Genomic DNA, 26,385 nt, shown 5'->3' on the forward strand with positions numbered 1-26,385 from the left:
GATTTTTCTTCGGCTTTTAATACAACACAGCCCCATATTTTAATTAAAAGACTTTTAGAACAGTTTGAAATCAGGAAAAACCTGGTGGGCTGGATTTTAGATTTTCTAACTGACAGGTCACAAAGAGTGAGAATAAATGGGGTTCTGTCTGACCCAGTGTTCTCCTCCACAGGTTCTCCTCAAGGCTGCGTCCTATCGCCCTTATTATTCACTCTCTATACAAACATGTGTCAGGGCAGACATGAAAACAGGGTCATTATTAAATATGCAGATGACTCTGTTATTGTCAGCTTACTGAAAGAGGGTGAAATTAACCACGGTCCAGTCATTGATGACTTTGTTCAGTGGTGTGAGGAGTCTCATCTCCAGCTGAACATATCTAAAACAAAAGACATGGTTGTTGATTTTAGGAAACAACAAAATGGGCACGGAGTCACTTTAATTAAAGGTCAGAAAATAGAGCAAGTACAATCATATAAATATCTTGGGACCATAATCAATGAAAAACTGAACTTTGATCAAAATTGCAAATCAGTTTGTAAAAAGGGTCACCAGCACCTTTATTGCCTTAGGAAACTTGTTCATTTCCACATTGACCAAAAAATTTTAACTTTGTTTTATTGTTCTTTTATTGAGTCTGTTTTATCCTTTTGTTTGGTGGCATGGTTTGGTCAGACCTCTGTCACAGAGAAAAACTCTCTAAATCAGATAGTGAGATGGTCCAGTCGTCTGATAGGTGAGCCACAGTCTTGTTTAGCCTCCCTGTACTCTAAGCAGGTACAGAGGATGGCTTTATCAATCCTTAAAAATGGTTCCCATCCTCTAAGGGGTGAATTTCAGCTTCTTCCCTCAGGACGGAGGTTTCTATTTCCGAGATGCAGGACAAAGCGTTATAAAAATAGCTTTGTCCCCGTTGCTGTCACTGAATTAAATAAGAACTGTTTTTGATTTGAAATATTAAAGTATGTGTCACAGTGAGTTTTATATATTTACTAGGTATGTGTGTTTTTAAAGGGATGTCAAATGCTGTCATTTTTCTGTAAAGCAAATTTACCTTGCCTTTAGGTATAAATAAAGTTACCTTACCTTACCTTACCTTTGTTCAGGATCATGTTTACTCTGTAGTTTTCTTCTACTGTAATGCAGAAGCAGTTTTTTAACTCTCAGATACCATGCTACTGCACGCTTCAGCCGAGTCCAGGATGAAAAATACTGAATGAAGTGAGAAACCGGATCCATTTCTTGTGACGTCTGAACAGCATTCACTGTTGTTTTAATTTCTGCATCGCTTGATGAGATTTGTTTCACTTCATCAGGATTCTGAGGCCACTCCTCTTGTGGTAGTAGAAGAAATGGAGGTCCAGAGAGCCAAGTTTGTTTATTTTTCAAAAAGGATTGTACCGTTAAACCTCGAGAAGCCAAATCTGCTGGATTATTATCCGTGTCCACATATCTCCATTGTTGAGGATTTGAAACTTTGACAATCTCAGAAACTCTGTTGGCGACGAAAGTGCGGAACCTTGTTGTTTTATTGTTGATATATTTTAGTACAGAGGTGCTGTCAGTCCAAAATACTGAGTCCTTCAGTTCCATCTGCAGCTCCTTTTTCCACATTACATCCATTCTGCTTGCTAAGGTGGCAGCAGTTAACTCCATTCGAGGGATTGTAACTGGTTTTAAAGGAGCAACACGTGCCTTTCCCATAATGAATGCACAGTGTGTCTGGTCTCGTTCATTCTTTAGTAACAAATAAGTCAATGTTCCATAGCTGTCCTCAGATGCATCTGCGAAATGATGTAACTGAACAGTTTTTACAGTTCCAAAACTCTTGGTTTTAAAACAACGATCAACCTTGAACTCCTCCAGCTTGTAGAGCTCTTGCATCCAAATAGTCCATTCTTGTATAACTGCATCAGGTAATGCATCATCCCATCCAATCTTTTTTCGACACAGATTTTGCAGAATCTTTTTAGCAGTTAAGATTACTGGTGCCAACATTCCTAAGGGGTCATAAACAGAGCTGACTACAGAAAGGATGCCACGTCTTGTCAAAGGTCGATCTCTTAGAGTGATTCTGAACTTGAAAACGTCAGACTCAACACACCATTGAACGCCCAAAACTCTTTCCACCGGAAGTTCATCACTGATCAAGTCTAGATCCTTTATTTTGTTTGCTCTGTTACTTTCAGGTATTACAGCCAACACATTACAACTGTTACTTATCCATTTGTTCAGTGGAAAGCCTCCTTTCAAGCATATCGCACAGAGTTCATGATAGAGATCGATCGCTTCCTCTTCTGTGGCTGCTGAGACGAGACAATCGTCGACGTAAAAGTTGTTCAACATTGCATCCACGGCTTGAAGGCTAAACTGTTGTTTATGATCTTCAGCACATTTCCTTAGTGCAAAATTTGCACAACTGGGAGATGAAGTTGCTCCAAACACATGTACTGTCATCCTATATTCAACCATGGCTTGAGTGTAATCTCCGTTGGGCCACCAAAGGAATCTCAACATATCTCGATCCTCCTCTGGTATTTTAACCTGGTGAAACATGGCCTTAATGTCTGCAACAATGACAACAGGTTCTTTACGAAATCTTGTCAGAACTCCAAGTAACGTGCTGGTCAAGTCTGGACCTTGTAAGAGCTTGCTATTTAGCGACACTCCTTGATACTTGACTCCACAGTCAAACACCACTCTAAGGGTTTTCTTTTGCGGATGCAGAACACCATGGTGCGGCAAATACCATTTCCTGCCATCCGTCCGTTCTAAGTTGTCTTCTGGTACCTTTTCCGCATAACCTTCAGAGATCATATCTGACATAAAGCTGTTATAGTCCTGCAGAAAAGTAGAGTTCTTCATAAGTCTTTTCTTCAGATTCTGAAGGCGTTGTTCAGCAACACTTTTATTATCTGGCATGCAGACCTTTAAGTCTTTCAATGGGAGTCCAATATAATAATGACCATTATGTAGCTTAGCAGTATTGGAAACTTTATCCAAAAACTGTTGGTCTTCCTTAGAAGGTTCTTTCTCATCTCTGGCACACTCTAGAAAATCAGTTTTAAACTGCTGATTCCACAGCTCATCAAGTTTCACCACTGAAACTCTATTGACACTTATCTGTGGCTGATTGTGAACTTCAATGGTCAATGGTCAATGGCCAATGGTAACTTTATTGTCCCTGATGGGAAATTGATTCGCAGTATGTCAAAACAAACAACAAACATACAACCAACACATCACGTACACTCATTAAAAAAATACTATAATATAATATAAGCCTGATAAAACAACCTAGATATTCCATCGAAAAAAGTGCAATGTGCAATGGCAACAACACTTACAATTCAGTTTGAGTCTCACCCAAAGGTCCGTTCACTGTCCAGCCAAGGACAGTTTTAACAGCATACGGTCCATCTCCAACACTTCTAATGACATCCAGTGGTTCCAGAGCCTTTGGCACATTTGAGCCAATTAGCAAATCAATTTCAGAGTCAATTTCTGGCAGATGTACAGACTTCAAATATGGCCACCGGATTATATCGTTCTGGTGAGGAATGTTTCCTTTATGGACAGGCATAATGAACTGAGTATAAAGAATGGGAAGATCACAAAACTCCTTTCCGTCTAGTCCAGCGACTTCTAAATCTGCAATAATATCCGTTTCAACAACTTTATTTTGTCCCATAGTTCTCAGCAGAATGTTGGATCTTCTTCCATGAATTTTCAGCTCATTCATCAGCTTTACTGTACAAAATGATGCAGTGCTGCCTGGGTCAAGAAATGCATAGGTGTATAATGTTACATTTCCTTTCTTGGCCTTAACTTTCACAGGCACGATTGAAAGTTTGAATTCATCTTTACCGGCCCCAGTAAGAGCACTGGTCTGAATAGAGACTATGGCACGATTTTGAGTTTGTTCCTTTGATTCTTGTTCTTTACTCATTGTCTTTTGATAGATGTGTAACATTTGAGGATGCTTTAAACCACACGTCTTGCACCTGAGGCGCTTTTTGCAGTCTCTACTAATGTGACCTTTACAAAGACATCCGAAACAGACTCCATTCTCTTTTAGAAAAGTGATTTTGTCTTTTTGCGTTTTTCTTTCCAGCTCTTGACAATTTTCTAAGGTATGTTCACCTTTGCAAAACAAGCAACTCCTCATTTGTGTTGTTCTTTCCTTTTCCTTAACCTTGTTATTTTCTTTTTCAGATGCCATCACAGAGGTAGCAAAAGAACTTTCTTTGAATCTTGTGTGAGTTTGAGACTTAAGTTTTCTTGTGTCTCTGTTTGTCGTGCAGATACCCTTGATGTCCCCAAACACTGGGTCAGATGCGATCTTCACTTGTTTTTCTAAAAACTCCACAAGATCCTTAACTGTAGCTTGTCGATTACACTTCTCATGGAAATCACAGACTGCTGTTCTCCACTTATCTCTCTGCCTGTAGGGAAGTTTCTTTGTTATAGCTAACATGTTGGCAGGCATGTCAAGCTCCTGCATATAACTGAGATCTTCCATAGCATTGCAACAGCCTCTTAGGAATATTGTGTAAGCTTGAAGAGCTTTCGTGTCCTCTGCTTTTATTGAAGACCAAGTAAGTGCTTTGCTCATGTAAGCCGTGGCAAGTTTATGTTCATTACCAAAATGCTGCCGTAATAAAGACTTTGCCTTTCTGAATCATGCTTCTGAAGTCATGTGTAGGCAACTCCTTACAAGTTCTCTTGGTTGACCCTTTGTGTGTTGTTCCAAATAATAAAGACAATCTCCAGGGTTTTTATTTCTGCTTTCAATGTTGTGTTCAAACGTTTTAATAAAAGTCTGGTACTGAAGTGGATCTCCATCAAAAACTGGGATCTCCTTTTTAGGTAATGAAGAAAGACTATGTTGTTGGATTAATAAAGCAGTGAGTTTGTTTTGCTTACTCATGACAGATAAGATGTTACAGTCTTCTTCATGACTAGAAATTTGAGAAGGTACATTTCACAAGAATTTCACTCGCATGTGCTGTGCCAGTGTGCCTGCACATGTGATGTGACAATAAAAGTGATTTGATTTGATTTGATTTATTTTCATGTGAATTTCTAATGTTTGACTGATATGTCAAGGGATCTTCAGAAAGAGTCTGAGGTTGTATTGGAACTCTGCCTGTGGTTAAGAGAGATTGTGAGTCTGCAACATTATGCTCCCTAAAGATATGCACATGTTGCCTTTCATGTACAGGAGTATCAGGACTAGTATTCAACACTTGAGTTACCTTCTGTCCCTTTTCAAAATATGACTCCATACCATCTGATATTTTTGATAGTTTACTTTTAATACTGGATCCTTTTGAGCCTCTCAGTACTTTCATTTTTGCAACCGTGGCAGCTATATTTGTTTCCAGCTCCAGTTGCTCCCGCTGTCTCCTTAACTGTGCTTCATGTTCCTCCAAGGCATGTTTATCCTTAAGCAGTTTTTGCCTTACCATCAGAGCAGCTGCTTCAGCTTCAGCCATTATTCGTGCTGATGTTGTACTTGATGCTCTGGAGTTTGAACTTGAAGAACTGATTTTACTCTTTTTGCTTCCTACGTTTGAAACACTGTCACCTGGCTGTATTTCATCTTGTATGTCAGAATTTGTTTTAACCTGCTTTGGAGATGTTAAGATGTTATGTTTATCATTTGTGGAAGAAACCGTCTCCTTTGATAAAACAGTCTCAGCAGAAACGGGCACATCCAAAGTAACAGCAGTAGGCACTTTCTCAGCTTCATTGTCTTTTTCCATAAAAGGTCTTCCAGCTTCAAGAAGCCACTGTTTCACATCTTCAACAAAATCATCATTACATTTTGTTATGCGTCCAAACCAGTCAATATGAGCATCTTGTTCATCTTTAGGAATCAATAAAATGAATGCATCATGAACTACTTTGGCATTTTTATACAAATCATTCAGTTTTTCCAAGTTAAGCAGCACAGCTTTTGCATTGTCATCCTTGTTCATCAATTCTTTAATATCACGAGTTAACCCTTTAATCTTGTTAACATGAGCTTTTCGCTCTTTCTGCAAAGTTTCCATTTTAAAAGCAAGCGCTTTAGCCGTCAGTTTTGCAGATCTTTTTTCTTCCAGTTCATGTTCGGCTTCTTTTATTTCACTCATCGTCACTTTTTCACATGCATCAAAACAACATTATATTCCACAGCTTCAAAGACAGATCACAGCCAATACTTTTCGTCCGTGCAAACCAATGCGCAGCAGTGTCACAGGCTGTCAAAACCAGAGCAGCGTCCTCCAGCTTGCCAAATCAAGCACACGCACGCACACAACGCAGATCAAACCAATGTCCCCAATGGACAAGCGATGACACTTACAAACTGTGTTCAAAACATCCAATAATACACAGAGTGAATCCGCGTGTCCTACCGCTTCTGAAGTGTCTGTTGCGCTGCGTTCCACCATGTCAGTGTGACGGTGCCGTTTCCAATTACTCATTTGAGAACTGCGTCCACTCATCTGACAGCTCCGTGACTCCAAAACGTACAGTATATCCAAAAATCCTCTTCATTGTTTTGATGCGTGCAATAAAAGACAAGATTTTCTGTTGACTAAATGTTGCGACTTTCATCCGTAGATAAAGCCGCGGCCGGCTGAGTTGGTTGTGTCCCTGTGACGCGCCTCCAATAATCCATAATGAGTCGTACTTGTACTTTGCGTATTTATTTTAAGAACAAAACAAAAACAAACATTTGCGCTTTCAATCAATTTACAAATAGCGCATGGATTAACTGGTGTGCCAAAAAATGACGTTCAACAGAAAAGTTTGCCCACAAACCACTCACCCAACACCTGCTGCAAACACCGACATCAGGTAAATAGACTGTGACCACACCCACATACCATCACCTGAGACGCAGGTAAAGCTATACACCTGTGCCACCAAAACAAAAAGGAAAAACATAAACATTGACTTTGGCTCTTGCACCTAACTTTTCTTTACCATTCAAACTGGAAACAGATGCCAGCGCAGTTGGGGCAGGAGCGGTGCTTCTCCAGGCGGATACCCAGGGCATTGACCATCCTGTGAGTTACTTCTCTCGGAAGTTTGATAAACATCAGCTCAGGTATTCTACCATTGAATGCCTTGAATACAAGAAATTATGACTTTATTTTCTGGAGAATTGATTGGTTAGTAGGGGCTGATTTTATAGCTGTTTATTGCTAATCTGGAACCCAACCTGCTCCAGTGCAGTTTGGGTTCATAAGACAAAATTATAATGCCACTTTACCCTGGTAAGAAGTCAACCACCTTAGTAGTAGAGTAAAACCATGGTTAACCCTGAAGTTTGATTTTGATTTTGATTTTGATTTTATTGATTAGCATTCAAATTCAAATCTCAGTGAAAACAGTGAAAAAACAAACAAACAAACAGTGAAAACAGAACAAAAATCTACCATAAAGAAAGAAAGCATGAGACAAGGCTAATCAAAAGGTATTGGCTGAAGCATTTGCTTATTACGCCAACCCTTTTCACAAAATATCTTTTTGTATGCAGCTCCTGTACACAGGGCTTGAAGAAAACAATAAAACAAAGCAAAAACCAACCAAACAAACAAACAAACAAAAAAAAACAAAGAAAAAAAAAAAACTTTCCACCTTAGATAAGTAACTACATCAAAGCAAAAGAATCAAGAGGTTGTTTTTTTTTTTTTTTTTTTTTTTTCTTTCTCCTTTTTGCTCTTTTCATTCTTGATTTATATATTTTTCTAATACTCTATTTTTAAACATATTTTTAAACAAGGAAAATGAACTACACCTTTTTAAATCACTGTCATAACTATTCCACAGGTTACCTCCTCTAACAGAAACACATCTCTGCTTTATATTTGTCCTTATCTTGTTTTTTTTAAAGAAATCTGTTCCCCTTAAGTCATATTGACTCTCTCTGACTTTGAACAGCTTCTGAGTACTGGGGCAAAGCAAGTTATTTTGTGCTTTATACATTATCTGTGCCATTTTATATTCAACTAAATCATAAAATTTCAGGGTATTCAGATTAATAAACAAAATGTTAGTTGGTTCTATATAGTTTGATTGGTTTATAATTCTTATAGCTCTTTTTTGTAACTTGAAAATAGGAAGAGTGTTCGTTTTATATGCATTACCCCATATCTCCAGACAGTAAGTCATATATGGAAGCAACAGAGTACAATAAAGTGTGTATAATGTTTTTTTGTTCAGGACATGCTTTGTTTTATAGAGAATAGCAATGGTTTTTGACATTTTTGTTTTCACGTGGTTTATATGAGACTTCCAACTCAGCTTATCATCAATTATCACTCCAAGAAATTTATTTTCGTACACTCTTTCAATTTCAATTCCATTAACCCTTATTTTAGATACATTTTTCATTGGTCTAGTGCCAAAAATAATCAATTTTGTTTTCTTTATATTTAATGATAACTTATTTACATCAAACCAGTTTTTTAATATATTTAACTCCTTTTCCGCTGTAGTCAGAAGCTGTTCTAAGTTTTTACCTGAGCAGTACAGAGTGGTATCATCAGCAAACAATACACATTTTAACAGTTTGGAAACACTACATATATCATTTATATATAATATAAATAATTTAGGGCCCAGCACAGAGCCCTGAGGAACACCACAAGTTACCTTCAACTGCTTAGATTTTACATTATTGAATTCGACATATTGATATCTTTCATCCAGGTAACTTTTCATCCACTTGTATGCTATCCCTCTTATGCCATATCTCTCTAGTTTATTCATTAATATAGAATGATCAATTGTATCAAACGCCTTTTTTAAGTCTATAAAAACACCAACAGTATATTCCTTATTATCTATAGCATTAGATATCCCTTCAACAAGTTCCATCACTGCCATTGAAGTGGACCTTTTCACTCTAAAGCCATATTGGTTATCACTTAGGAGATTATGCTTCTCAATATATTTATCAAGTCTATTAACAAATAACTTTTCTAAAATTTTTGAGAACTGTGGGAGTAGTGATATTGGCCTATAATTGGTAAGCTGACATCTCTCTCCGTTTTTATGGATTGGAATAACTTTTGCTATTTTCATTTGTGAGGGAAACACACCAGTTTGAAAGGACAGATTACAAATGTATGCGAAAGGTTGCACTATATATTCTATAATACTTTTAACTAATATCATGTCAATACCAAAACAGTCAGTGGACTTTTTATTTTTAAATGTCTTCACAATGTTAATTATTTCTCTATGAGTTACAGCACCAATAAACATGGAGGACACATTCTGAGTAATATGTTTATTTAGGTCGTTATTATTTCTTGACTCTGGAATTTCTTTTGCTAAATTAAAACCAACATTTACAAAGAAATCATTAAATTCATTTGCAATGTCTTTAGTTTTATCAAGCACAATATCTTTATCTTTTTTAAAATAATCTGGATAATTCTTATTTTTTGAGCCCTTTTTGATTAGACTGTTTAATATCCTCCATGTTTCTTGTGTGTTACTTCTACTTTGCTCCAATAATTTGTGGTAATATTCTTTCTTACTTGTTCTTATAATATTTACTAATCTATTTTTATATAACTTGTACTTTATTTCAGCATCTTTTGTCCTTTGTTTTATGAATCTCTTATATAGATTATTTTTCTTTTTACATGCATCTTCTATCCCCTTTGTGATCCATGGCTTATTTGATCTGTGATGCTTTCTAGTGATTTTCATTAAAGGACAATGTTTTTCATATAGTGAAATTACAGTTGATAAGAATGCATCATATGCACTATTTGAATCTTCATTTGCAAAAACCTCATTCCAATTGTGTTCCTTTAAGTCCACCTGGAGGGCAGCAATGGCTCTTGTTGTTCTATGTCGTATCATATCAAATGTTTGATTCTTTTGTTTAGTTTTAATCCCAAAATAATTTTGAAAAATTGCAAAAACAGGAAGATGATCGCTTATATCAGTTATAAGAAGTCCACCTACTATTTCATGGTCAATTTTATTTGTGAATATATTATCTATCAATGTAGCTGTATCAATTGTTATTCTACTTGGTTTTATAATTACAGGGAAAAGGGAGTTACTATACATTGTATCTATGAAATCTGTTGTTTTCTGATGTCCATTTGGGTTTAGCAAATCTATATTAAAATCACCACAAATTATTTGCACTTTTTTATCATTTAGGTTGCTAAACATAGCAGCAAGTTTTTCATTGAATATCTCAAGGCATGAACCTGGTGTCCTATAGATGCAACTTATAATTATATTGTTAGCTTTTTCAACATGAATTTCAATAGTGACACATTCCAATATGTTATCTATGGTGCTTGACATGCATTCAATCAGACTACATTTCAAAACTTTATCTACATATAAAGCAACACCGCCTCCTTTTTTATTCACCCTGTTCATTGTAAATAATTCGTATCCTTCCAGTCCCATTTCACTAACTTTCTCATTATCGAGCCATGTTTCTGATATTGCAATTATATTAAACTTTTTTAACTTACTTAAACATTCTGTAATTTTAGAAAAAATTTTATACAGGCTTCTACTATTGAAATGTATGACCGACAATGCATTTGCCATTTTAATATTCACATTGAATTGGTCATCTGTATAGTACTCACAAGTATTATTGGTGTTATTGTAGAAGTGGGTATCTGGGTCAATGTTACTTTCAGGGTCATTCATGTTGTGCTCTGCATAGTTAAACATTTTGAAGTTCGTTTTCTCAGCGTGTGTGGCAAAATAACCACCTTGACAGTCCTTTTCATAATCAAAGTCTTCCTCTTCAATATCTCCGAATGGAAACCTATAATCTGTGTCCAAACTTGTCATTTATGTGTTTTTGTTGTTGTTGTTTCCATTGTTTTTGAGCCGTAAGGCCAGAAACACTTTCCATACCCATTGTTCATTATCCAATCGTCACTTTTCCAATAGATTCCATAGCAGATTCCTGATTATTTATATTGCTCTAAGTCTTTGAGTTCTCTTATCATCACAACTTTCGCTTCTTCGGGATTGCCATTTAGTCTTATCATTACTTTGCAGTTCCTCGTCCATGTCGCTTGTATCTTATTTTGTTTTCTCAGGCTGCGTGCCTGTCTTGCAATTTCAGCAGTCTTTTTCGTTAAATGTTCATTTAAATACACACCAGTCCCTTTTAGCTTCTTACCCTGTTTCAGTAACTCAATCTTTGTTTTGCGACTCACAAACCGAAGAATGATTGCTGGCTTTGTTTTACTGTCTTTTCTGGGGAGCGTGTGGCATGCTGCAATATGATGGCTCTGAATACTTACATTCTTCGTTTGAAGGAATTTTATCACTTGCTGTTCAAGCGTTTGCAGCTCCTCTACCGGGGCATCTTCACCGTCTTTACCTCCGCCAGCTGTTACTCTGGCGTAGGTTCGGTGTTGCGTCTCCAGACCACTTATGACTAAATCATCCATTCTTGTGTATTGTTCAAGGTCCTCGATTCGCCGTTCCAAGTCGTCTATTTTCTTGTCCTTGTCCTTTATGAGGTTTTTTAGTTGTTTTATTTCATCCATTAGGTCATGTAGCATACCTTGTTGTTTAGCCACTTTGCTCAGTTCATCAGACATGAAATTAAGCGATTTCCTAATCTCCTCCAACTCCTCTTCAACTCCTGGGTTAGCTTTTTTAGGTGGCATTTTGAAAATGGTGAGATTAGTATTTCCTTGTGATGGCCCGTTGAAGTCACTGTTGATTTACTTGTTGGTGCCTTGCTAGAGGAGCCTGGGCCCAGTGGCGTATGAAGTTACCTGGATACGCCAACATCCTGCTTTAGGATGGGTTAAGCAGGTATTGTCCACCGCTTTTGGAGGAGTCCAGAGTTCCCTGCTCAGCCACATCACATCAGCCACGGTCTTACATAGCAGCTTGTCTGTCTCTTTCTGAACCAGTCAGTCGTGGCAGATGGCCCCGCCCCTCCCTGAGCCTGGTTCTATCAGAGCTTTCTTTCTTTCTTTTAAAAGGGAGTTTGCCTACCAACTGCTGCCAAAGTGCTTGCTCATAGGGGGTCATATGATTGTTGGGGTTTTCTCTGTATGTATTATTTTAGAGTCTACTTTGCGATATTAAGTGCCTTGAGGCGACTGTTGTTGTGATTTGTATAATTAAAATTGAATTGAAACCTGACTGAAACTCTTCAAATAAACCATTTCTCGGCAGATGAGTAGTTAGCTACAACTACTATTCCAAGAATTCTCCTATTCACACCTATGGGCAATTTAGAATCACCAGTTAACCTAACCCCACTAACTGCATGTCTTTGGACTGTGGGAATTCCTGGACCGAACCCACTAAAACATAAGGAGAACATGCCAGCTCCATACGGAAAGGACCTGGCCAGGTGGTGGAGTCAAACTCTGAACCTTTTTGTTGCGCTAACCACAGTTGCCTGTGCTAGAAAGCACATTTTCTACTATATGAAAAGTTTGTGTCCCATAAGTACTAACTAGCTTTTAGTTACCTCATGTGCTCTGCACTAAGCAAGCTTGAAGAGGCTCAAACTGCTTGAACATTACTTTATGGCTTATGTAATTGCCCATTGCCACGGCAAAGACTGAAGATGGCATTGATATATAGTTGTAGTCCGAAGATTAGATTCGCTCATCAGGGCCATGAATGTTTGCCAGTAGTTTGCTTTTGTCTTTGAACTGTTCTTTTTACAGGGAGGAATGATATAGTATACATATTTAAAGATTTTTTTAAAGAGAAGACGATGAAGTTGAATCATAATTAATTTATTTTGGATTTTATACAGTCTCAAATATATGCATTCACATAAATCTTTTAATAAGTGGTACTGATAGGCGAAAGCCTATAAACCACTTTATCTCAGAATCAGGAAATTCGTTGAAGAGTTAATGTTAGAAAGGAAGTCATTAATCTTGATTAAATTACTAAACCTTAGCTAGATCCAAACAAAACATATTAATATTAAAATGAGCATGAAGATGAGAGTGACATGTGTCAACCAGTGGAAAAGAAAATACAGTTGATCAGGACATTAAAAAAACAATGAGTTTTATTATTATTAAGGTTGCTTATAGTAGTGCAAGTACAAATTCTTTCTAAATTTTCAGAATCATGAATACAAATCTTAAGTGGTGAAACTTTAAAATCATTCAAAGGTTGCCACAGCTGGCTGTGATTTTTACCCTCTATCATTTTCTGACTCCCAGTGACTATGTGCTGTTTCATGGATTTGGCTAAGGATTAACCTCAACCGACTGCTGTTGACGTAAGAGTTTCTCTCCTTTCGCTACTTTAGCCATTGTCTCTGCTTTGCCTTTCATCTCCCTCAGAGACTCAACTCGTTCCTTCCAGCCTGGTTTGGCGTCAGATTTCTCTCCTTCAATAAGCATGTCGATGTACTCTGGAGTGGACAGAGGGTTTGGCTTCAGTGCTATCTCTTTGAGTCTGTTCAGACACTCTGCAGATTCCTCCATTAGTTTCACCACCTCAGCCTGTGAACTTTTATACTCTGCCTTCAGTTTATCAATCACTTTTTGGACAGTCATCTTCTCTCCTTTGGCTTCCTGATATTTTTCTTTCAGCTCTTTTATTGTTCTTTTTTCTTTAACATCTTTATAGCCCCATTTATACTTCTGATTAAAGTGTACATTCCAAATACATTTTCCTGGGCACTCTTTACAGTTTCCATTTGGCCCCATTGCTACACAGCCACGTTTATCTGCATCATTTGGTATGCCACAAGGGTAGTGACAGGTGACATGACATTGCTGGCAGTTGGTGATGTAGTTTCCAGTGCCAGAAATGTCCTCCTGAACAGGCTTTTTGACAGTAACTTCAAATTCAAAGTTTTCATTTCTGCTGATCTCTGCTTCATATTCTTTAATTTTTTCCCTCGTCTCTTTTATCTCCTCAAGCTTGGCTAACCCAAGTTTCACCTGCTCCTGCAGATTCTCAACTGAATTCTCGAGCTGCTTTCTTTCTCTGAGGACTTCCTTTGTCAGTGTCAAGCTTTTGGTTTCTATTTTATTTAGAGTGGTAAAAAAGTTTCTCATGCTTTTTGTCCCCATCTCCCAAAACATCTGATCAAAACCTCCTTCATCACCATCATCATCTTCATCACTCCTTCTGTCTCCTTCAGCTGATTTGTTGTTTGCAAAAAGTGCTGAATTATTGAATTTGAAGTGAGCCGGCAGCCCGGCTTTTGTTTTAGGACATGGGACTCCTGCAGCATTGATCGCCTCGAGAACTGGAGGTCGCTGATTGTCTGCAAATGTCACCAGGATCCTGATGTTTTCTGCCACATCTTTGCCAAAGATTGAGAGCACTGAATCAAACACATATTTCTGTGTTGTTGTGAGTCGTGCTAACGAAGCCTGAGCTACAAAACACACAGCATCAATTTCACTGACACCATGCTGAGCAGAGAAGAGATTGCGTAGCTGCTCTGTGATCTCTCTGTCTCTTTCTATGCCTCTTGTATCTCCAAAGCCTGGAGTGTCCACAATGGTCAGAGAGAACGGGATTTCAAAATCATCCTGGTGGTTGATTTTGTACACAGTGACATCAGAGGTCTGACTGTGAGCTTGTGATGTTGACTGAGTTTCATTCACCAAGTTAAAGCGATATGGATCCTCCCATTTAACACCTAAAATGTAATTGATCATCCCGTTAATGAGAGTTGTCTTCCCAGCACCAGTCGCTCCGAGAACCATTATGGTGCGATTAGGTTTACTGGACTCTTTCCCAAAACTGAAACTTTCACATCCATCTACATTGAAATCATTGTTTTTCAGTTTAATTATATAAATAGGGAGATGCCCTGTCTGTGTTTTTGATTGTTTACTAATTTTTTTAATAGCATCTGAAAGCTTTTGTTCTCGTTTGAGCACTTTAAACATTTTCTGTTTTGTTGTACGTCAGTTATTAAATTCACTACAAATGATGTAAATTTTTCTTTTTCTCAGGAACAAATATAGTGGCTTCTGCGCAGTCAGGTTCTTGTGTTGTTAAGATGTTCTTTCAGCCCCTGATCTGCAGATGAAATATGTATCCAAAAATTAAAATACACAGAATTCAGCTCTAATTTGAACTAGAAAAGCATCATCTAGTTTTTACCAGGTTTAAAATGTTCATGAAAGAGAAGAATTAAACAGACATAAAAACACAAAGCCAGCTGAGTTTTGCTACACTGTAGCAAAAAGCAATATGAAAACAAGTAATTAATTAACCTCTAGACTTCAGATCTCGCTTGAAGTCTAGAGGTGATCGAGCGTTCGCTCTAGCTGCACCTGAGCTGTGGAACAGTCTCCCGATTGGCATCCGGGCGTCTGATTCTATTCAATCTTTTAAATCACGGCTTAAAACATATCTGTTTGAACGTGCTTTTTCTACTAGTTAAATTCTCGCCTTGCTTCTAGTGAGTTGTTCTATTAATGTGTCTGGTTGTTTTGCGTTGTTCTGTGCTGTCAATGTTTTCTATCACTGTGTTTGATGGTACAGCTTTACAGCTTTACTCTGCTATAGCTGTGTGCTATAGTTTATTCTTATTAGTGGTTTTTACCTGTGAACATAATCTCACACTTATATGACTCTGACGTTATAGTGCTAATTATTTTATTATTTTATTGTTGCGTTGCCTATGTCCTCTATCACTGTGTATGATGGTACAGTTCTACTTTGCTATAGCTGTGTGCTATAGATTATTCCTATTAGTGGTTTTTTACCTGTGAACATAATCCCACACTTATATGACTCTGATGTTTTAGTGTAAATCATTTTATTGTTTTATGTAAAGCACTTTGGCATGCCCCTGGCTTTTAATGTGTTCTATAAATAAAGATTGTTGTTGTTGTTGTTGTTAACAACAAGTTTATGGTTCAAAAACAACAAATGGGCTGATGGCCTGAAACAAGAAAACGTAAACCAAGCTGGTGGCCATTGATTGTTTTTCTTCACATTTACAAGTATTATTTTTATACTTTAACCATTACAAATATCATGCAATATAGTAAAAATACAAGTATATTTTAATAAATCTTTCACTTAGAAATAAAGCTTGAGAGATGATAACCTAAAAAGTCTCCTCACCTGTTCTCATTCACGTGCTTTTATACCCAAGTGCTGAGATTTATTGGCTTGGATTCAAACTGGTCTTTAAAAAAACCTAAAATACAAAAAGCAGAGGTAATAATAGTAGTATCTTAAATTTACAGTTGTCATTTCACACATCAGAGTTTATACATAACAAACACTACATTTTCATGACATGTAACATTTCATTTTTTTTAAGGTTTTAAATATAGAAATGAATTTAAACCCACCTCCTAAGGCTGTTCAGTCATTTGTCATTAGCCACAAAGTTGATGAGATTTACTGGGTTAGATTCAAATCAGTCTTTTAAAAACCCCTAAAATACAACAAGAAAAAGGCCAACAAACAACTACATGAAACATATATTATGTTTATGATGCAACAATTCTTCTAAACTGCTCTGTGTTCTTTGTAAGGATAATTTTAAAGAGATTGTTTTGTAATGTATGAATTAAGCTGTCAATAGACACCTGGTAGGATGGGGTAAAGAAGAATCCTATTTGCTCAGTCACAAAATATCTTGTTTGAATTTATTTAATAGCGTTGTTTGTGTGACAATCTAATGCAGCCAGCAGTAAGTCAACATGCTCAATCAGAGAAGCAAATTAAAACTGCAAACAACGTTATGTTATTCTCTATCTTGCAGAACTAATACTTGTATCCCTGTCCAACTTCAAGCTTGGAGTTTTAATTTATTTAACTCTAAAACTGTAATGGGTTAAACATAGAATGTATACACTCTAATATTTTCTTTTATCTGTGTGTGTGTGTGTGTGTGTGTGTGTGTGTGTGTGTGTGTATTTAACATTTAGTCCTCAAACATAGAAACACTAATAAATGTCAACATCTTTTTGATTTTAGGAATATTACAAAATTATAAAGTTTAACCAGAAACTAGGAAAGCTTAGTTTCACTGAAAGCAACAGATGAACACAATGAAAAACACATTAGTATTTAACTACTTACGGCAACTTCTCTGATCAGAAAGACAGCGCAAGTTCTGCTCTACTGCACTCTGTGGTTCCTTTTATTTGTCACGTCCCCACTCCCCAATTATATGTGCTCGGATGTTACTTTTTTTTTCTCCTCACTCTTGTCATCTTCAAAACGAAAGCAGAAAAAAAATTTATGGCACAAGGGTGGAACTAAGCAGGGAATAAGCAGATAACACCAATAAATGTCTATATGTAGATATAGATGTAAACTTAAAAGTGAAAGAATTTTTTACAGTGCCATGGTATCTACCCTCTTACATAAGGGGATCTTACCTCTAACCTTAATAAGTTAAACTGTGACAGGGATCTGAGTGATTCCCAGAAATAGTGAACCTGAAAATGAAAGAAAATGTCCTGTTTTTCACAATCACACTTATGGCTATCATTAACCTCAACGTCAAAGTTTTCCACAATCTTATCAGTTGTTGGTAAGATGGTTATCAGAGCAGACACTCGATCTGTGGAAGACACTTTGATATTTTTAATTTTGACATGTCGCAAGCACATTGAATTAAAAGAGACTGCTCAGTAATAACATTCAAAAGTCTCACAGGTCACATTTTAAAGCAGTTTCTTTCTCAGACAGCCTGAATTTTTTAAGATACGTTTCCAGAATCTTTTTTTTTTTTAATGTGGCTCATTTTGCTGGGCAGTTTTTATTCTTATAGCTCAATTTCCTTAATGTTAATCTGGGCGACATTCAAACTGGTAGAAGAGTAGTGTTTCTCATCTAGCAGATAGATAGATAAATACCCTCCCATTCCTGTTTATCTTTCTTCTCATATTTGAAATTTCTGCCTCTTGTATTTCTGTTTTTAAGTCACTGTATTTCCTCAGTTTATCACAATATTCAATGTTTTTCACACATGTAGAAAAGAAAACCTTGTCCACTTTCACACCCAGTTTGGGATGTATTAGACATTTCATATATAAATTAAAGGAGTTCATTTGTAGCATCTCCCATTAAGCTTGGTATTATATTGCAGTCTTGCACCTGCACTCACACACATCTGGTTTGCTATGCTCATGGGGACATCCCATTGACATGATGCTTTCCCTGCCACTTACCCTAACCATCAAAACTACCAAGAATGACTAACCCTTACTCCAAACCTAACCATATCCCAATTATAACCCTGACATTAAAACCAGATTTTGAGTGTGAAAAATGCCTTCAACCCTGTTGGGACCTGGATTTTGGTCCCAACGAGGGCCACCAAGATAGAAAGAAGCTGTACAAATACACACACACACACACAGTCTTCTCTGCCTGCTGGTTCAGTCAGTTTAACCACTTTTGCAGTTAACCATCTTTATATGAGAATGAATTGATATATGAGAGACCTTAAAAAATATGAAAAACATTATAGTAGTTTCTTCTTCCTCTCATAATAGTATCTGAAGATATAAGCCTCTTACATAAGGGGATCTTACCTCTAACCTCAATAAGTTGAACTGTGACAGGAATCTGAGTGATTCCCAGAAATAGTGAACCTGAAAATGAAAGAAAATGACCTGTTTTTCACAATCACATTTGTGGCTAATCATTAACCTTAAACTCCCACGTTACTTTTCATCGTGGATAACTTTTGGCTCTGTCTTTCAACTCTTGCTTGAGTCTTTTCCTGCATGTTCAGAGCTGAGTCCCTTTTATTTTGGTAAATCCAAGAGGAAACGAACTTGACTGAACTGTGTTTAGTTTTTTTGTCACATTAAAACATATCAGCATTGTGCACAGTGTGATTACATGGTTACTTTTCTTAGATGACCCAAAAAACATTTGGGTGCCATGGGTGCATTCTCCCTTTGGCTTTTACCATCCATTTTGTCTTTAGTTCAATCTTTCCATGTAACACACTTTAAGTGACAATAACGTTTCAAAAAACTTTAAAAAAAAAATAAAACATTCAAAGTTAAAGTGAAGCGTCTCTCCGGTGCACACTGGTAACACTATGAAATCCTGTTTTTTTTTCTGTTTTCTTCTTTTTTTTGTTTGTTTTTTTAAACCTGTTTTTCTTTTCTTTTTTTTCTTTTTTTTTACAAAACAAATTTCCCACGTGTGGGACTAATAAAGGTTATCTTATCTTATCTTATATTTAAGGTGTAGCACCTGTGCTCTGATGACATGCAATAAAGGCTACAATTCTGACAGGAGGCCCTAGAGTTTCTATATAATCAAAACCAGAAACTGACATATTATGGGCAAAGATATGAAAGATAAGTTTCTTGCTTACTCAGTGAGTCACTTATCAACTGACTTGACTTTTGCATCATTAAACCTAAATCTGAAAGTGAAACAATTGCTTTATTTGAACAGTGATGTTTATAGCGACCATAAAGACCAAAGTTCATGTTGACCATAAATGTTTTCAGCAAAAATGTTCAGTAAAATAAATCTTAGTTATGGACATAAACTTGCAGTCTTAACCTGATTCCCATTATTATATATATCTTGCACATCTTAGGCTTGCAGAAAATGCCACATAACTTTAAATGTGTTATGTTATAGACAGAAGTAGTATTTTTGTCCTTATGCAGATCATGTGATTTCTGTGAACTCAGCTTGATCTTCCTCTGTGGTGCCTCCCAAGTAAAGCTAAAGGGGCGGGTCTTTCTCACAGAGTATATAATGTCAAATACAACAGAGCTCCCTTAGAAGTTCACATATATATCAACTGTAAGTACAGCAATATTGTTTTGATATTCTCCTGCATGCATTATTGTATGTCTTGGATAAATAATTAAATTTATGTAGGTGGCTGTTATTTATATGTATTTTATTTCTTTTTTATTATTATTTAATAGTTTTTATGAAGGTCTGTGTAAAACAGAAAAAAGACGTGTAGAGAATGGAGCTTGTCTTCGATGTATCTTACATTTGATCTCTTACATGTGTAATGTGTAAAGTGTAATTTAATAACCAAATCTGTTTTTGTTTTGTAATAATAGAATTCTGCAATGTGAAAATACAAATATGAAAGTGTGATTAATAATAATTATGGCTCCATTCCACTCAGATGGCCCTGGTATGCTGTCTCACAGAACCTGTCTATGAATAACTGTGCTTGTGTTTTTCCTACTGTAATATACCAAGGGTCTATTCTGAGTGGCTGGGATTTATACATGCCACACGTAACATTTTGAACAGCAGGAGAATAAAAACTGAACTATTATCAAACTAACCCAGAGTGTCTGTGTTGTCTAGTCTGGACTAAGAGATGGACACTGAAGCCAGCAGAACGATGGAAATTGCGGCGCTTGGCCGCCCATTCAGCCTTGGGATGCTGTATGACTGCCGCCAGGATGCAATCGTACCTGGTAAGGATTCACTATATTGTATTAACAATAATAATATACACCATATTAACTAAATGTAACTGAACCATATTCCACATTTACATCACCTCTGTAAATAAGCAATTTACCTCTTTGGATTAATCAAATAATTATTCTGGTTCTAATATTTGAAAGATAAATACATTTGTTTTAATAAGTATAATAGTGAATTGATGTTACACTTTATTAATGAGATAATTGACGTCAGTAGGAATAGATTCTGGGGATCTAGTTTGCCATATGCTGGCACATTTCATTAAAGTTAGCAGTGGGGGAATTGCATCCTTGAACTTCAGCGTATTTTGCAAGTGTCTTTCCTGATGCTGAGAGACAGCCTGTATAGATACCAGCACATTGTGAAAGCAGAAAAATCTAAGTTTTTTGCCAGTATAATTGAGAACAACACTAACAACCCCACGCTTCTTTTCTTAATTTTTGACTCGGCCCTGAATATTTCTCCTGCTGCTCTCATAAATAGCTTCACAGAAACCTGTGAAAGATTTTTGCAGGTCTTCATTAACAAGATAGAACTACTTCGCTCTACGACTGCCTTGCCCTCTCATGACGCTTCTACGAAATTCACCTGCTCTACTGCCTTTGGCCAGTTTGAGCCTGTATGTTTTAATCAGGTAGAAGAACTTTGCAATGGTATAAAGACATCATCTTGCCCTATCGATGTTGTGCCAAAACATTTCTTAAAAAAGATTTTTAATATTGTCGGTTCTGACATTGAGAAATCTAAATTGCCCATAGGTGTGAATGCGGGAGTGAATGTGAGTGTGAATGGTTGTCCGTCCCTGTGTGTTAGCCCTGCGACAGACTGGCGACCTGTCCAGGGTGTATCCCGCCTCTCGCCCTATGACAGCTGGGATAGGCTCCAGCGCCCCCCGCGACCCTGAAAAGGATCAGTGGAAGTGAATGGATGGATGGATGGATGGACGGTTCTGACATTTTAGCGACTTTTAATAGTAGTCTTGGTTCTGGAGCGGTGGCAGCCTGTTTTAAACATACTGTCATGCAGCCTGTACTCAAAAAACCTAACCTTGATTCCTCTGTCCTTGCAAGTTTTAGACCTATTTCTACGCTCTCCTTTCTGTCAAAAATCTTAGAAAAGATTGTATTTGTTCAGTTGCAGTTCTTTCTAAATAGTCACAATATCCTAGAGGGGTTTCAGTCGGGCTTTAAAGTAGGACTGTGCAATATATCGAGTTTTTAAATATATCGATATATTTTTATACGAGATATGAGATGTGACAATATCATTTATATCGATATAGTCTATGTTACATTATAATCATACTTGTGGAGGCGCAAGTTTGTCTCTCTTTCGTCCACTTTTGTCTCTATGCAACGTTACTCTGCCTCGCCTCTCTCCTTCACTGAACATGTCTCCCCCTCCCCTATCGCTTCACCTGCAGACAACAACAAGATGGATACGGCAGCTATCAAAGAGGAGCTGGTGGGTAAAAAGAAAACATTTGGAGATTACTATTTTAGTGCTGTCAGCGTGACGTTAACGCCATAACTGCATTAACGCAGCAAATCTCCGTTAATGAGTTGTCGCGGATCGCCCCGTGCGAGGCTGCACGGCGTCAACATGTTAGCGTTGCGGTTAGCTCGTTAACGTGTTGAAGAGATGAAACTAGCACCGCTTGCGGGCGATCATGGCTCAAGAGTTGGGTGTTCGTCTTGTAATTGGAAGGTTGCCGGTTCGAGCCCCGGCTCGGACAGTCTCGGTCGTTGTGTCCTTGGGCAAGACACTTCACCTACCGCCTACTGGTGATGGCCAGAGGGGCCGATGGCGCGATATGGCAGCCTCGCCTCTGTCAGTCTGCCCCAGGACAGCTGTGGCTACAACTCTAACTTGCCTTCACCAGTGTGTGAGAGTGAATGAATAGTGGTATTGTAAAGTGCTTTGAGGGGTCCCGAAAAGCACTATATAAATGCAATCCATTATTAGTATTTTCACCATTTACTGGAGCGCCATAAAATGCAAAATGAAGAGTGTGTGAAACTGCGTGCTGTCCCAGACCGTGAAGTCTCCCAGCCTTCTGCCCCAAAACAAATCAACTTACAAAACTCGTTTAGCATATTTTTCGGACTATAACCTTACACTAACATCCTTTCATTTTTTAAAAAATAGACAGTGTGACTCATGTATGAATTCTGGTTGTGCTTACTGATCGCGAACAGATTTTATGTGGTACACGGCGCTCAGCAATCTGTCAAAAAATGTTTTAGTACAACTGTGGTAAGCTACGAAGCCGCACTGCTTGATGGATTATCGGAGCATTACAGCTACCGTAGTCAGCAGCCTTGCGGAGTGATACGTACTATGCTTCAACGTAATACAGTGGAACCCCGACTTACGAAATTAATTCATTCCCGAGGGTCTTTCGTGAGTCGAAGCACCCATCACGCCTTTTGAGTGAACGATAGGCTATAGGCTAATTCCTAACTGCAACAACAATACGTCGTTCAAGTGGAACAGCGAAGCGCAAGTACGAAAGCCAAGGGGGTTGTCACATGATTCGGAAGGCATTGTGGGCATTGTAGGCATTCTGGGCTCAGCCAATCAGAGCCAGCGGATTTCGTTACACGGTCATTTTGCCATAACACGGGCAGAAATATTGCCGTTAAGCAGTGTTGGGTGTAATGTGTTACTAAGTAACGCGTTACTGTAATTAAATTACTTTTCCACTGAAAAAGTAGAGTAACTAATTACTGCTCATTTTTAGGTATTTTAATTACAGTTACTTACAATGTAAGTTGAGTGAACGCTGGCGCGACTTGCTGCCGTTGCTCACTGCTATCTCTGTCGCTACCGGATTCCTGTCCTGTTCCTGTCTCTACGGCCCACCGGTGTCTCTGTCTCTGTCCGGTTGATCCTGTCCGTGATGTGGCCTCTCAGGATCTATGCACTGTCTGTGTGGGTCTGGATCTTTACAGGGAGTGCAGAATTATTAGGCAAATGAGTATTTTGTCCACATCATCCTCTTCATGCATGTTGTCTTACTCCAAGCTGTATAGGCTCGAAAGCCTACTACCAATTAAGCATATTAGGTGATGTGCAACTCTGTAATGAGAAGGGGTGTGGTCTAATGACATCAACACCCTGTATCAGGTGTGCATAATTATTAGGCAACTTCCTTTCCTTTGGCAAAATGGGTCAAAAGAAGGACTTGACAGGCTCAGAAAAGTCAAAAATAGTGAGATATCTTGCAGAGGGATGCAGCAGTCTCAAAATTGCAAAGCTTCTGAAGCGTGATCATTGAACAATCAAGCGTTTCATTCAAGCGTTTCGCAAGAAGCGTGTGGAAAAACCAAGGCGCAAAATAACTGCCCATGAACTGAGAAAAGTCAAGCGTGCAGCTGCCAAGATGCCACTTGCCACCAGTTTGGCCATATTTCAGAGCTGCAACATCACTGGAGTGCCCAAAAGCACAAGGTGTGCAATACTCAGAGACATGGCCAAGGTAAGAAAGGCTGAAAGACGACCACCACTGAACAAGACACACAAGCTGAAACGTCAAGACTGGGCCAAGAAATATCTCAAGACTGGTTTTTCTAAGGTTTTATGGACTGATGAAATGAGAGTGAGTCTTGATGGGCCAGATGGATGGGCCCGTGGCTGGATTGGTAATGGGCAGAGAGCTCCAGTCCGACTCAGACGCCAGCAAGGTGGAGGTGGAGTACTGGTTTGGGCTGGTATCATCAAAGATGAGCTTGTGGGGCCTTTTCGGGTTGAGGATGGAGTCAAGCTCAACTCCCAGTCCTACTGCCAGTTTCTGGAAGACACCTTCTTCAAGCAGTGGTACAGGAAGAAGTCTGCATCCTTCAAGAAAAACATGATTCTCATGCAGGACAATGCTCCATCACACGTGTCCAAGTACTCCACAGCGTGGCTGGCAAGAAAGGGTATAAAAGAAGAAAAACTAATGACATGGCCTCCTCATTCACCTGATCTGAACCTCATTGAGAACCTGTGGTCCATCATCAAATGTGAGATTTACAAGGAGGGAAAACAGTACACCTCTCTGAACAGTGTCTGGGAGGCTGTGGTTGCTGCTGCACGCAATGTTGATGGTGAACAGATCAAAACACTGACAGAATCCATGGATGGCAGGCTTTTGAGTGTCCTTGCAAAGAAAGGTGGCTATATTGGTCGCTGATTTGTTTTTGTTTTGTTTTTGAATGTCAGAAATGTATATTTGTGAATGTGGAGATGTTATATTGGTGTCACTGGTAAAAATAAATAATTGAAATGGGTATATATTTGTTTTTTGTTAAGTTGCCTAATAATTATGCACAGTAATAGTCACCTGCACACACAGATATCCCCCTAAAATAGCTAAAACTAAAAACAAACTAAAAACTACTTCCAAAAACATTCAGCTTTGATATTAATGAGTTTTTTGGGTTCATTGAGAACATGGTTGTTGTTCAATAATAAAATTATTCCTCAAAAATACAACTTGCCTAATAATTCTGCACTCCCTGTATGTCATCGATCTACCGACTCGGCACTGGGCTCCATCAGTATACAGCTGATGAGCTCCTCCGGCTCCGCTTCTCCCTGGCTGCTCCACCGCTGGCTGCTCTTCATCTCCACACGGACATTGCCTTCCTCCCTTGCCGAAAGTACGTACATCGGGGCTCCAGTCGGTATTTCCATCAGGATAATTCCAAGCCAATTCAGTCCTTCTGGTCCACCTCTGGTCGCTCTCAACGCAACCCCAGCAGGTCTGTTGACCACAATGTTTTGGCTAACCTGCCTAGGTCGGCCAACACTCTCATCCAGTCTGACAGTACTTCCGTCAACTTTGGCCTGCTTAATATCCGTTTGCTTACGAACAAAGGACATCTCATCCAGGATCTCCTAACAGACCGTAAGTTTGACTTTTTCTGCTTGACTGAGACATGGTAACAGCCCAATGACTTTTCACAATGCAACGACTCCACCCCGGGGTTTGTTTACACCTGCCAACCTCATGAGTCCGGCCGTGGTGGTGGCCTCGCGGTAATTTATCTCGAGAACTGGAAAGTCTCGCCGCTGTCTGTCCCTACCTACAGCTCCTTTGAATCTGTTGTTTGTCAACTTTCAGGACCTGCTCCAACTGTCATAGCTGTCATTTACCGTCCCCCAAAATTTAATTCTGTTTTTATAAGTGACTTTGCTGATCTGCTGACCAACCTAGCTACTGTTTCCCCTAATATAATATTGCTGGGTGACTTCAACGTCCACGTGGACAACTGCGATCATCCTCTTACCAAGGACCTTTTATCCTGCTTTGATAGCTTCAGCCTTAAACAATACATAATTTTCCCTACCCACACTAAGGGCCATACTTTGGACCTAGTCTGTTGTTCTGGACTTACCCCCTCTGAAATTAGCAGCTCGTCGGCTAATTTCGGATCATCTACTTCTCTCCTTTAATGTTCACATGACTTTATCTATAATTAATAATCCTCGTATTATTTCTTTCCGGAATATCAAGAATATAAATCTTGATATCCTTTCTTCTGCTCTCTCTAGCTGCTTGTCTCTTAACAATTTGGCTATTCAAGACGATCTAGTATTTTATTATAATCATAGCCTCAGTAGTATTTTGAATTCTCTTGCTCCACAAAAAACCAGAACTGTACTTTTTTCTCGCTCTGCACCCTGGGACACACCTGAACTCCGACTTTTGCAAGCTAAAGCCCGACGGCTTGAACGTCTTTATAAGAAAACTGGCCTTACTATTCATAAGGATATGTTTAATAACCATGTTCTGTTTTATCAGGAATGTATCAGTCAATCCAAATCTTCCTATTATTCTACCATTGTCTGTTCAAGTGAGAACTCCACCAAGACCCTATTCTCATTATTTAACTCCTTTAACAGGCCACCTGATTCTCTGCCCCTCATCTCTATTCATCTAAGTTCTGCGACTCTCTAATGCTATTCTTCACTGAA

The 26,385-nt window shown here is 38.3% G+C and overlaps 2 protein-coding genes across 2 annotated transcripts in view; one reads left to right on the plus strand and one right to left on the minus strand.

Moving 5' to 3' along the window:
• Nucleotides 1-12,774: 12,774 nt before the first annotated feature.
• LOC147307650 (uncharacterized) lies at nucleotides 12,775-17,162 on the minus strand. Its single transcript, XM_086271759.1, has 4 exons — nucleotides 17,062-17,162; nucleotides 16,326-16,411; nucleotides 16,093-16,168; nucleotides 12,775-15,036 (listed from the first exon to the last, which is right to left on the minus strand). Exon 4 carries the CDS (start codon nucleotides 14,901-14,903, stop codon nucleotides 13,239-13,241), a length of 1,665 nt encoding a protein of 554 aa, XP_086127885.1. The 5' UTR covers nucleotides 14,904-15,036; nucleotides 16,093-16,168; nucleotides 16,326-16,411; nucleotides 17,062-17,162; the 3' UTR covers nucleotides 12,775-13,238.
• A 3,146-nt stretch (nucleotides 17,163-20,308) lies between these two features.
• Nucleotides 20,309-26,385, plus strand: part of LOC147307651 (uncharacterized) — a 38,514-nt gene continuing 32,437 nt past the window's right edge. The window contains exon 1 of the mRNA XM_086271661.1: nucleotides 20,309-20,408. Coding sequence (XP_086127787.1) covers nucleotides 20,309-20,408 — 100 coding nt within the window. The remainder of the gene's footprint in view (nucleotides 20,409-26,385) is intronic.

This window comes from Aulonocara sp. 'chitande type north' Nkhata Bay, linkage group LG18 (genome assembly GCF_057382095.1).
Source record: "Aulonocara sp. 'chitande type north' Nkhata Bay isolate Kocher_YH1m ecotype deep benthic linkage group LG18, A_spYH_male_GT1.1, whole genome shotgun sequence".
Taxonomy (NCBI): domain Eukaryota; kingdom Metazoa; phylum Chordata; class Actinopteri; order Cichliformes; family Cichlidae; genus Aulonocara; species Aulonocara sp. 'chitande type north' Nkhata Bay.